This window comes from Phragmites australis, chromosome 6 (assembly GCF_958298935.1).
Source record: "Phragmites australis chromosome 6, lpPhrAust1.1, whole genome shotgun sequence".
Classification (NCBI taxonomy): domain Eukaryota; kingdom Viridiplantae; phylum Streptophyta; class Magnoliopsida; order Poales; family Poaceae; genus Phragmites; species Phragmites australis.
Window position 1 is genome coordinate 43317140 of NC_084926.1, and position 13241 is coordinate 43330380.

Consider the following 13241-nt stretch of genomic DNA (forward strand, 5'->3'; position numbering starts at 1 on the left):
TATATACATATATATATATATATATATCATGTGTCTAGATTCAACTCTAGTTATTCTTGTATCACTCCTAATTACTATTAAAAAATAGTAGAGTTACAATCAGTAAGATAAGGAATTACAAACAAATATAAATAAAAAAATTGAGTTGCAATTGCGTTATGGATGAACATAACTCCTAATGAATTCTTTGTCTAATGATGTACAATTTAAGTAATATGATTGTAATCGTAGTATAATTTAAAACGTAACTCGTTAGCTTCTCGTGTTGCAATTATGTATTTCTGAATGTGCGGTTGTAATTGGTCTACGTAACAGATTGTAACTTACAGATGGCTGAGTTGTAACTAGATGGTGGCGTAACAATGAACTATAGTACGCCTAGACGTAGAATAAACTCGTTGTGTATATATATATACACACATATATATGTGTGTGTAGGCGCACTGTAGTTTATTGTTACGCCACCTCGCAGTTACGATTCAAAAAATAGTATAGTTGCGACTCACAAGATAGGTCAGTTACTATAAACATATATAGTCATACCTGAGTACCTTATCTAGTCATAATTATGCACTTTTTTATCATATGATCGTAACTGGGTCACATCTGCGTACACTCCCAGTTGCGATAAAAAAAACAGTATAGTTGCTATCGTGACTCACTTTTTTGTCATGTGATCGTAAGTCAACTATCTCTGCTGTCATAACTGACTATTTTCTTAGTCGTAACTGTGATCGCAACTGGGTCACCTCTACGTACACCCTAATTATGATAAAAAAAACAGTATAGTTGTTATCGTAATTGATTTTTTTTAATGTGATGCAACTCAACTATCTGTGCTGTCGTAACTGACTATTTTCTTAATCGTAACTAGGGGTGACGTAGCAGTAAACTACAATACTTCTCGTAATTATACACTTTTTATCATGTGATTGAAACTCACCTATATGTACTATCGTAACTGACTAGTTTCTTAGTCGTAACTGGGGTGGTACGAAGGTAGCTACAACAATTGAGAGTGACACAACATAGTTCACTGTCACATCTAGACGCAGAATAGACTCACCGTATATATATTCAAGCCATATAGCACTTCAACTTGGGATGATGTAAGTGTACATACACGTCCTGAGCTAGGCTCGGTTTCTAACTCGGGAATCCACATGGAACTATAACTCCAATTCCTAGATGTGACTTATGATAGAGTGGATTTGGATGGGCAATCTCTATATATCCAAGGAATTGACTGGGAACCATCTCGTTTTAGTGCAACTTAATATTAGATGGTCGACTGTACGCTCCAATTTTTTTTTTTTTTTTTTTTTTTTTTTTTTTGGCCAGTGAGACGTTCGGAACACGCGTGCGTGCTCTTTGTAACTTGTAGTAGCTGACCAAGTTAAATGTTTCTATGTAGCTGGCTAGTAGTAAAACTGCAAGTAGAATACGTACCATAGGAGCATTTGCCGATGGAAAAGCGAACAGTAAGAATATTTTTTCTTGGGATCTGCGTGCCGCGCGCTTTGCCATTTACCGGTAAGATCCAAGAGCGCGCAGAGACGTACACCGCGGTACCAGTACGTGCTCGGAGATCAAGACCTGTAACCGATCGATCGTCTGCATGAGTCAGGCCAGACGTGTTTTTTTCCTTTATTGGGCCCTTGGACATATATAATTATATATAGATGAGTCCATATGCAGCTAGCTATTGCAAGGCTTCGTCATGATTCATCCATGGCCTCTTGATCTTGAGATAACGATTCACATGCATCCAAGGACGTGTGTACTTTCCTAAAAAAAAAGGACGTGTGTACTGCCCTAAGATCATCCCTATTGTTTTTCTTCATTTCGTTTTCTTTTGATTTTTTTCTCGGTTCCTATTTCTTTATTTCCTCTTATCTTTAATAGTTTTTTTCGAAGAGATTCGTAAAAAGAAATAAGAGAGAATCCCGTCCTAAAGGAAATAATATTGAGAATTATTTTATAAAAGAAATCGTAAAAAAAACTATTAAAACGTTAAAAAAATCCTTCCACAAAGAGATTTTGAGTCACGAAGAGGATCCATTAGGTATGGTCTAATGCAACCAAACCCTCACTGCAACCGATGCGTGCATGTGACTGTGCGCCCGACTGCAATAGTGTGTGTGCGTGATCACTACAGACTACACAGGAGAAGAACCAGAGAGAGAGAGAGGCATATATCTTGGTCCAATTGCTTCGTCTCCTAGACGATGCGAGTTGAGACGGAGGAGCAGAAATTTAACTTGGAAAGGGTGCACGCGGTCCAGGGGAAGAGGCAGCGTCACACCACTGCACGTGCGCGGCAGCTTGCATGGTCCCTGCTGATTCCCACTGTGCCACTGCTGCCTAGGGATGAAAACGAACGGAAACAGTCGGGAAAACCCTCTAACCGTTTTCATTTTCACATTTTCGCTCGAAAACGGAATCAAAAACGGGAAAACCGGAAACGAGTACGAACTCGGGAATGTCGGGATATCAAAAACGAACCAATCCAAACATAAATATGCAGGTATCAGTCAGGAACCGATAATTTAAAATGAGAATACCGATCCGTAAAACAATGATTTCAAGCATCGGCGTGACACATAATTAATTCACACCAATAAAAGTAATTTATATCATACACAGATGGACCACGTAATGACATAAGTATCAACTGAAAAATAACTACCATGTCGTAACTCGAGTACTCGACATAACATACAATCACACAAAGACTAGAATTGGAGGTGGTGTAAGAGCTTGAACAACATCGGTAGGTTATCAGCCGACTGAGATTGGACCACTGGGATCTGGTTGAACTTTGGGATAGGGGTTATGTTTGGATTGGCTAGCCGAGCTTGGCATGTGGGCTACATTGTGATTTGTGAAGTTTGATCTCAATTAGAAAAACGGGAAATTCTAGATTAAAAATGGGAAATCCGAAAACGGTCGGAAAAACCCCATAACCGTTTTTATTTTCACATTTTCTCTCGAAAACGGAATCGAAAATGGATGAGATAATATACAAAACGGATCGAAACGGAACGGAATTTATCCCGTCCGTTTTCATCCCTACTGCTGCCGACCCGTATTGCATTGTCACCACGTAACCCCGCGCAAACAAAGTAACGCATACTTCTGCTCTGTTGTAGCCATTTTTTGTGTGGAAAGATTAATAACTTTAATATAGGATTAATATATTTTGATGATTAATACTATTATAGTTAATGGGACTAATATCGTTACTAGTTTGCAAAGGTTTAAGACATTGAGATTCTGAAAAGCAGATTTTAAATTGTAGATTTTAAAGAGCTAGGTAAAAAGCTGAGAGTTTAAAATTTGAGGATGGTTTGGTTCCTAGATTCTAAGGTGGGTTAGATATTTATTTTGGTTGTGTAATGTCCAATAATACCTCGTGTGAGGCTTACCATGCTAATTGCAATGCTGGACGGTGACGTGGGCGGTGGCTGAAGGGGTCGCAACGTGGGTGGGTGTAGGGCAGCGGGGAGTTGACAGGGGCGGCGACTAGCGGGCGAAGGGGCGGTGGTGGCGAAGAGGGGGTGGCATCGGGGGGTGCAAAGACGCCTGGGATGGGGCGACGACTAGGAGGAGACCAAATAGAATAGAAAGATGGGGAGGAAAAAAAGAACGGTTCAGGAATATATATATAATGACATATTGTTTGGACAAGTGATTATGGTGTTGAGATTATCACTTGCGTGATATATTTATTTTCTTGAGCCATACTACAAAGACAGGTTTGTGTTTAGTAGCGTGATCTAGTGTGTTTAGGTTAGTTACCTAATAGTGATATACACTAGGCTTAGCTAGCCCTAATAGACAAGAGGAAGACCAAAAACATCAAGGAAGAAAAATCATCAAGTCATGACAAAAGTTGGATTGAATGGGACAAAGCTCCTGTCACATTACCCTCACCAGATGATCCGATGTGAACGCTAAAAGGTTCATCATAAGTTTCGATGTGCACCAGAAGATTACACAGGAACAAGTTTCTAGGGAGGGATGAAGCTAAGAAGTCTAGTCACCAACACTCATCGAATAATCCGCTGTTCTCACTAGAATATGGACATTAAGCTCATCGGATGTTCCGATGAGCATGTCGAAAGGTTTATGTAGAGAGGTTGCTCGGCTTGGAGTTGGCAAGATGCACTCACCGGATGTTCTGGTGATGAAGATTGAATACCATCAGATGACCCGATGACGTGGCAGTGGGTTCCAATGGCTAGTTTATATTACACTCACCGAAAGTTCTGGTGCTAAGAAAATGTGCTCATCAGATTATCTGGTGCTCATAGTTTACTAGGCCTAAGAGACAACGACTAGTTTTGAGAGTTGATGCTATAAATAGATCCACACTCAACATTTGAGGGTGCTAGAACTCAGAAGCATACATATACACTTGAGAGAAGTTATTGTCACCAAAGTTGAGCACAATGAAGACCAAGACAATTAGCATAAAATTAAGGACTTGATTAGTGCTAGTTTAGGCCTAGTGTGTATCTAGCTTGATGATTAGCTTAGAGTTGGATCAAGTGAGTGATCCATACTTGTTACTTTTGGTGCTTGCCGGCACCTAGATGGGCATGGTGATGTTCTTGTCTTACGAGACCCTCAAAGAAGGTTGTGGAGTGGCTGTAAACTTTGTGAGTGGAGTAGTGACCTGTGCCAGAGTAGCAAAGCACTATCATAATGAAGACAACAGTGAGCATCCAGGAGATGCCTAATAGGAAACCTATTTGCGAGTGGAGAGCTCTAACGACTATTTATAGAGTTATCCGACCAGTTAGCTTGGCTCTTACGAGGAGCTCTAAGATGGACTAGGGGTGGATAACAATATGTCGATACCTCGGAAAAAATCCGTCATGTCGAGTGTTTGTATTATCTCTACTTTTACATTCCACACTTATTTCTTACACTTACTATTCTGTATTTACCTTTTCTAAAATTACCATATGTAATTGGTAGGATTGATTACTAGGGTATAAAATTATATTTTTTGATAGAGTAGGAACACTAGATAAACTTAGAACATATTTAAATAAAAATTAAAACATGTTTATCTTATAGTTTTAATCCTTAGTTTTAAATATACTAATTTACCTCTTCTTAAGCATCATGGATCCTTACATACATGTGTGTTGCGGTCAGCTAGCTAATATTCGGAATATTTAACTTTTTGCCACTCTATTAGAGTGACAATTCCTCGCTAAGATTGACAGTTAGGACACTGAGTCTATAAACTGTGAGCCAATTAACAAATTTGTCACTCTACCAAATGATAAAGTGGTTAAAAAATCAAATGCCCCACTATATTCATGTCCCTGAAGCCTGATTTTTTTTAATTGTTCAGGGATAGTTTGCTGTTGACGTGCACGTAAGAGAGGGACGTACTCCTGTTGCAAATGTTCCTTCTGCTGCAACTGCAATCTGTAACACATTTGATACTGCTACTCTTACCGTAGCAGGTCTGCAGGGTGTTGCACGTCCGTCTCTCTACCTGACTGCTGTTCATCTCTATACTCTTACTAGAGGTCTTGTTCTATCCGCGAGAGAGAGAATGAGAGAGAGTTGCGAGGTTAAAAATGTTACTGCTATCCCTGTTCACACTTCACACGGTAGATCACCCGTAGACCGATGAAAGCTTATCTGCAACCCAAATTCTACGAGCAATATCCACCGCACTGTCAGTAAACACACAATCTGACCTTAATCCGCATGCAACTGCACACAAGCAATACAGATCTTTGCCAAACAAAGACACACCTTTCCAGAACAAATCTCTCAAAACCACATCAAATCAAATCCACCAGTCGGTGACCGTTTTGATTTGAGCCCGTCGCAAGGTTCCAAGCAAACAAATCTGCCGTCCCAATCAGCAAAACCCATGGCCTGCCCATCTTATCTCCTCCTCCTCCCCCTCCCCAGCTCTGTCACGTAGTGCAATCTCTAACAGAGGGATGCGTGGTGAGCAGGGCAGACACTTGGACCCCTAAACCATCCTCCGTTCGCTTGGATAATGCAAAGCATGCAGTGTACTGGGCGCTAATGTGTGTGCAGTACCAGAAGCTCACGGATGGGTGAAAAGAATGGACCGCGCAAGTGCAACCAGCAGGCCCCTCTCTCTCATCGCATGAACAGGGGACCGTCATACCCAGTTACCTTCCTCTTTCTGCTCTAGCTAATTTGACACTGGAAAAATGTTAGATAATTTCAGTTGGATTTTGGAGATCTGTTTCACTGTGGAAATATCTCTTTTGTAAGGATGTCTGGGTTCAGAGTGTGGTTGGAATGGCAACATCTGTACGATAACCAGTTTCTGTAATTCGAGTATTTCAGGTTAAAAATTCACATCACGTAGCAATGTTTTGATACAAATTTACAACATTAAAAAAACCGTACCAAATTTTACGACAGTAAAAATTCCAAAAAAAAAAAAAACTGTAGCATCATTGTCTTTGAGACAGCCCGGAAGAAAATTAAATCAGCAGTTGAGATTTGAGAGTGATACAATCATTTCAGAGTCATCAACGGACTTTGCCCGCAGTCGCAGTTCAAATTTGGATTCGGTGGTTACAACTTTGCTAATAAGCAAAACTCTAATCCGAAACGTCTGAATCTAAATGTATCCAAAAGAATAGCTGTCTCATAGTCCAGTACAAACTAGCTTGTATACTAATTCCAAAGACAGTTTCATGTGATATGCAGTACCAGAATCGTTGAGGCCCAAGAAAGACCACCAGACAGTAGGTCAGCCAGTGCTAGAACCTTTTTCTTTTCTCTATACAATTTTTCTGCTGTATAAAAACCTATGTGATGCCCAGATGAAGTATGCATTTGCATTTAGATGTTACGCTATGCTTTTTCCTTGAGCTCAGCAGCTGGTACAAGCACCACGGCTTGGCCTTGCAAGTTAGTCTCACTATGAGCATTGCCGTCTCCTGCTGATGAAAGCATGTCCTCCTTTAACCTGTGCAGCCTATACTCAAGGCCGCACATCTCATCGATCACATCCAAGAAAGGCTGATAATCTGAGGCCCCAGTGTCCATCCAAGAAGCAGTTTGTGCTTCAGCGTTGATGTCATCGTTTGTTGGATGACTTACATCTGTCTTCAAACAAGACTTACTTATAGGTGATGTATTCCCTTGCAAACATGTTAACGCCCCAGTGTCCATCCAAGAAGCAGCTTGCTCTTCCGCGCTGACTTCATTGTTTGTTGGATGGCTTAAATCTGTCTGCAAACAAGACTTGCTTGTAGGTGATGTACTCTCGTGCAAACAAGACTTGCTTGTAGGTGACGTACTCTCCTGCGAACAAGTAGATTTTTTTGGGGGAATTATGACCTTGTTAATTTATATTAGCCAAGATAAACATAATCAGCCTTGTGTTGTTACTACCTTTACTTGGCCAGTTGGAGACAAGCAAGCTCCTTTGTTGTCTAGCCTCCTCAGAGGACTGCTAGTTGATTCTGTCTTCCTCTTCTCAAGATTTCTTTGCAAACGTGCAGGCACATTAATGATTTCAGACAAGGGAACAAAGTATGAATTGTCTACTAAATCAACCTTGCCCGAGACACCAACTTTTTCTTCAGTTGTTCTTGAACTTTTGCTGGGACCAGTAATATGACTGTTCCCTTCATCCTGCACGACAGCAGTGAAGTTACCAAAAACTGGAGTGTTGAATATATAACCACAAGATAAACTGAACAAAAATTTGAACTTGGCACTGATTATCCACAATAAATTTACACATGAAATCAAAATATTTGGCATAATAGAGGAATTTAATACTTAAAGTATAGTTTAGTTCACGCATTTCATTGCATTATAACCACCAGAATCAATGAAATCATTTCAGACTCCACATCTATTTGCAAAAGTTTAGGGAAATTAGTGACTCAGACAAAGAAGCAAAGAATTGTCTGCTGAATCAACCTTGCCTGAGATTCCAGCTTTTTCTACACTTGTTCTTGATCTTTTGCTGGGGACAGTATTATGACTGTTCCCTTCAGCCTGCATGACAGCACTAATGTTAACAGAACTATGTTGAATATATAACCACACGATATACTGAATGAAAAGTTAGGTCACAGCATTAGGCTAGTAGAGGAATGCAATATTTAAATACAGTTTATGTCATGCATCTCATGACTGTAACATTTCTGTATAAAAAAATTATTTGTTCAATCAGCTGCAATGCTTGCATAGAGAAAACACAAGTCATAGAGAGTGGTGGGAAACCAGGACCAAAGGGAACAAATGAGACAACTGATAATGCGCAAACACTAATGACTCAATGAGAACACCCAAATTGAATGAATAATCATGAGACAGAAATCCATGCCTTGCGATATTTGATGGCAGCACACCTTGTGTTTTTGAACCATTTGTCGATCTGTAAATGGATGGCAGACATTGGTTACTGACATTAAAGATTTTTTTATAAGAAAAGCAACTTGGTAAGCATTCTATACTTCTTAGAAGCTCTGCCCAAGAGGCCAAGAAATCTCGTTAGAAGAAAAGAGAGAATTGTAATATAACAGAAGTTCAGTTCATAGTTGAGGCCAAAGGGTGATTGACAAGCAGAATGAAATCCTCGGATGCATAAACACACACCAGAAATCAGTAACGCAAAGCTGTCAAAATTTCACCAATCCAACACTTCATACCTTTTCAAACGAAATGCCCAATTCTTTTGAAAGATCTTCTTTGACAGCCCGGGGTGGAAGCTCATTATCAGCAAAAACTTTGCGAAGCACCTAATTTAGGTGAAGAACAGAGGATATTCCAGTAAGCAAGGCTGAACATGAAGGAAACAATTGATTCACAGTTGCAGGCACAACAAACCAATGCGACATCTAATTGCAGGCATCAGTCGGCCTTGTATCACAGCAAATACATGTGTATCACAATATGCAGATACAATGTGCAATGTGGATTAAATATTTAAGGTGATTAAAATCATCAATTACTTCAGCTGCCGCAGGGGGAATCCTGAAAAGTTTTCTCCTCTGCTTTTGTACTTTTTCAACTGACATGGCATTTGGGGAACCCTCAACAGAATTAGCCCCAACAACAGAAGACTTCACCCTTCTTTTCTTTCTTCTGTTATGGCCCCAATCTTCATCCTCACTCTGCTCTTCATTCTCGACAAGTTTTCCAAACATTTCCTGCGCAGGGTAAAAAGTAGTCAAATGTTACAGCCTGTTTGTATAAATTAATGCTCGATTAACAATTAATATTGCTAAGTAAAAATCGTTGAATTGCAGTAATGATAGGATACAATTTATATTGGTGAAACATACCTCATTGAGTCTTCTATAATCAACATCTCTTCTTGGTCTTTGGTAGGTAAGGATCTGTGCAAAATCATCTTCACCGGAATCAATGCCCAAGTCTAAATTGACATGACAGAATCCTTCAGCATCATTGAAATCTGCTGATATGAAGTCCGGAATATCATCGTTTGGAGAATAAAGTGGACTTCCTGAACCATTGGAACCATCTGACATAATTTTTTCCCCACTGTCAATGCTGCTGCTGACCTCATTTTCTTCAGGATCATAGTCCTCATCACCTGAATACTCAGAAAGCCAATCTTCACCTAGTCCATCCTTAGAGTCTATTTGTTCAGTTGCTTCCTTGAAAATATCCTATAAAAAGAAAGTAGAGTCAACAGAATGAAATAGGATGAAATTACTTAAGTAAAATGATCAAAACATAGGTGTTAGAAATGACAAACACTTACATCAGAGGGACACTTCACTGTAAAGATCGTTCCTAGATGTGCATTAATAGCTTCTAAAATTTTCACCTTGCACAAACAGAATTTGCAAAGCCATCCATGGCTACTGGTCAGAAGAGCTGAGAGAAAACAGAAGAAAAGGATAAATATATTATGAGTGGTAAAGAAACTTGTACTGCAATATATGTGCATTTCAGATGTGGAGCAAAAACTGCAGGAGAAACCAGAAATGGGTACAAAATCATCAGAAATAAATGTGTACATTTAATGTTTGCAACAAAAATTAAATGACATGAATTAACTTATGTCACTTTTTTTATTTTATCGTTAGGAAGGTGAACAAGATTTAAATACATATCTACTTATACCACATGCTAAAAGTAGGTTTAGACTACAGGCGTTTTGTTTGTTTTAAAGTTTCTGAGCTAAATGTTGGCATATCACTATCGCGAAGGAAGGGTGGCTGCCAATGGTAAGAAAGAATGTCAATGGGAAAATAAGCAGCAGCTATGATGACATGAATGTCACTGAAAAGAATTACCAATTTTGTCGAAAGGAGGATCCAAACATTTCTGGTGATATGCCCTTTTGCAGGCCCCTCCGCAGAAGATAATTTCATTGCTGGGAGATGATTCATGAGACTTGCATGTTGAACATATGGTCTAGCAAAGAAAATATTGATAATCTATCAGTTGAGAGATCCTGTGGAAGTAGAGCATCTAACAATCATCTTACCGATACACGTACATGTTCAGGATTGACAGATTCATCTGGAGGCATCACCGAGTCACTGATGCACCCACTGGAACTATGCAAATCAAGTTGGCGAATTACATCACGGATAGCAATTTTGCATTTTATGATCTGTTTCTTAGCACGCTGTAGCTCCTTCTCTGGCTTTATTTTCTCTCGGCTGTTTGGAAAGGTACACTTAATTAGTGCCGTATTTACTAACATACCTTACTTAACTGTAGGAACCATAAAATCAACTGAACAAAAACAGCAAGAAAATTGTATACAACAATGTGGTGGAACTGATTTAAGAACAGTAATATGACTTGTTGACACGATTCCATCAAAACCTACCAAATGTCAACAAAATGTACTTTCATCTCACGAAAAAAACTTCAATTCAATCAGTCCAAATGGCTACTTACCACAAACTAACACAAAAATGTTACACCTAAGTTATGAAAAGCTACATTAGTCAGTTATAAATGGCCTTAGCCAATGGACTTGTGATCGTCCTGCAATTAAAAAGTTGTAAGTTTAATCAGTTATAAATGGGCGCAGCGAATGGACTTGTGATCTTCCTATAATTGAGAAGTTGTAAGCGATTAAAACTTACATGCCTATGTCATATGGTTTATATGCAATTATCTTTTTCATAGGAAGTTATAAATCTCATATATGCATATAAGTTCTAAACAAACTGGAGTCTCTTTGGCAACAAGCCAAAAAGTCTAAGCTATCTTATTTGTTATTTGAGCTCTTCCTCCCAGAATAATTCATGTCAACTCAATAAGATTATTCAGGTTCCCTTTTTTATGGCATTAACTTTAGTTGGATGCTTGGATTTGAAATTTTCTTTCACTGGAAGCTCACAACAGTGAGTGAAGTGTGCACCTTTGCCCATTCCATCCATCTCCAGAGTATGCATCTATTAAATTCTGCTCCGACTTTATTTTGATCAGTAAATATCTTGCTCTTCTTTCCAAGCGAGTTGCCTCATCAGTATTTTGCCTTTTCCTTTTCTGCTTCCTCCTCGCCATTGGTCCCATTACAGTTTTCCCAGTAACAGAATCTGAACCCCTGCGTCGTTTCAAGGTACTACAATGATATTTATTCTTTATGCATTTCGCCAGAGTAGCATTCCTAACTTTTCTCGGCGATTTCTTGAAAGGAGACTCAGGTTCATATTTGCGGGAAGCATTGCGTCGACTTGGTCTTTTTGATACAGGAACCAACTCAGAAGCGATTTCTTTCCTCTGTTGCGATGATCTTCGAGAGTTGGAGCATACTGGTTTATTTTCTGAAGAATGCATCGCTAGCAACAGAGCTTATCACAGGGGATTGCAGCCTAATACCACAAAGAAATATGTTAAACAGAAGACAGGTACAGTAAGCAGTGTTAACTGGACAAGGACACCTGTCGGAATCCAACTCCAATTCGGGTGTCCTATTTGGAACAAAAACTTTGGACACACGAAATACTACTTGAATCGGTCACAAGTGTTGGAATCCGACTCGGATTCGGGTTGTCCGATTAGGCTGCATGACATATTTAGTAGTAACAAGACTAGTACACAGGATGATGACTATAGCATGCTAGAGAAAAAAACGTAGATATTTTTTTACAAAGCTACGCTCATACCAAGTATTTATTTCTTAATGATGCCATCTGGAAAAAGTTGACCATACCCGATACATCTATATACTGCACTAGTCGTCATGCTAGACTGGGAAATATAGAGCACTAATCTATCCAGAGATTGACAAACTTTGACACAGAACATACTTTAAGACCCCAGATTCAGACGGTGCTGCGCACTACTTCCCAACTGTGTGCAACTACCGTCGCAAAGTAGAAATGGTGCACACACCATGTTTCGCATACATCAGTTCCAAGTGGCCAGTCTGAAGTGCACCAAACTGTTAGATTTCAGTTGGTTCATTCCAAGTTGGCAGTCTAAATGTTGTCTACCGCAGGTGAAGCAACGTCTCTCGATCCACTCGGGGCAGCAGATCTGGACTCTATAACATCAGAAGAAAACCAAACGAACCTACCTGATCAATCCCCTCGAGGACGAATCAGCGCAGCTTCAAGCGCCCTGCAAGACAAACACCGCAACTCAATCGAGGCCACACCAGAGAGGCCAGGAAGGAAAGGGGAGAGGGTGGTAGGGGTTAGGAGCGGGCAGGCGAACCCGTACAATGGCACCGCCGACGGGGCGGCAGAGCGCGAGGAGGCCGAGGACGCGGGGCGTGACCACCGGCCCGCCCAGATGCGGGAAGCGCAGCCGGCCACGGCGGCGCAAGAGCCACCCGCCGGAGCTCGCGGCGGAGAAGAAGACCGGGGAGCACGGGGGACGGCGCTAGGGCATGGCTGCGGCGCGAGCGGAGGCGGCGGGGGAGCAGGCGGAGGCGGTGCTGCTGCCGATTAAAGACAACACGGAAAGGAAGCGGAGCAGACGGGAGAGGCAGGAATGACGCGTCGTCGTCTCGTTCTCTGCGCTTCTTGTTGGCGCCAGAGGCAGGAGGGTGGACGGGCTGGATGACCAAGGGCCGGAGATCGGACGGTGCATCGAACCTTGGACGCTGCAACAATTATTATTCGTCAGTCGTCAGTCAATGACAGGAAAGGAATAGACGAGAAGGCATTTTACTCCTCAATTTTTCAATACTCGTTATTTTTAACGTTTTTAAATACTAAAATGCACACGTAAATTATTCTAAATATACAACATACTTAAACTAT

The 13241-nt window shown here is 40.5% G+C and overlaps 1 protein-coding gene across 6 annotated transcripts; it reads right to left on the reverse strand.

The window, feature by feature from the left end:
• Positions 1-6489: 6489 nt before the first annotated feature.
• On the reverse strand, positions 6490-12979 carry LOC133922674 (pathogenesis-related homeodomain protein-like). Of its 6 annotated transcripts, none has more exons than XM_062368100.1 (13): positions 12697-12979; positions 12551-12594; positions 11390-11843; positions 10511-10676; positions 10305-10425; positions 9767-9882; positions 9324-9671; positions 8991-9188; positions 8688-8777; positions 8363-8413; positions 7954-8031; positions 7417-7659; positions 6490-7326 (listed from the first exon to the last, which is right to left on the reverse strand). In XM_062368100.1, exons 3-13 carry the CDS (start codon positions 11806-11808, stop codon positions 6874-6876), a joined length of 2283 nt encoding a protein of 760 aa, XP_062224084.1. In that variant the 5' UTR covers positions 11809-11843; positions 12551-12594; positions 12697-12979; the 3' UTR covers positions 6490-6873. The 6 variants fall into 6 exon arrangements, with proteins under 6 accessions (XP_062224084.1, XP_062224080.1, XP_062224081.1 ...); XM_062368096.1 differs by having other exon boundaries at positions 10499-10676; XM_062368097.1 differs by having other exon boundaries at positions 10499-10676; positions 12691-12979.
• Positions 12980-13241: the final 262 nt, after the last annotated feature.

Coding starts and splice junctions, on each gene's coding strand:
- LOC133922674 (XM_062368099.1), bottom strand. CDS start 11,808: ATGCATTCTTCAGAAAATAAACCAGTATGCTCCAACTCTCGAAGATCA. Junction 8,414..8,687: donor TGGGCATTTCGTTTGAAAAG/GTATGAAGTGTT, acceptor ATCCATTTACAG/ATCGACAAATGGTTCAAAAA. Junction 8,032..8,362: donor CTGCCATCAAATATCGCAAG/GCATGGATTTCT, acceptor GCTGTCATGCAG/GCTGAAGGGAACAGTCATAA.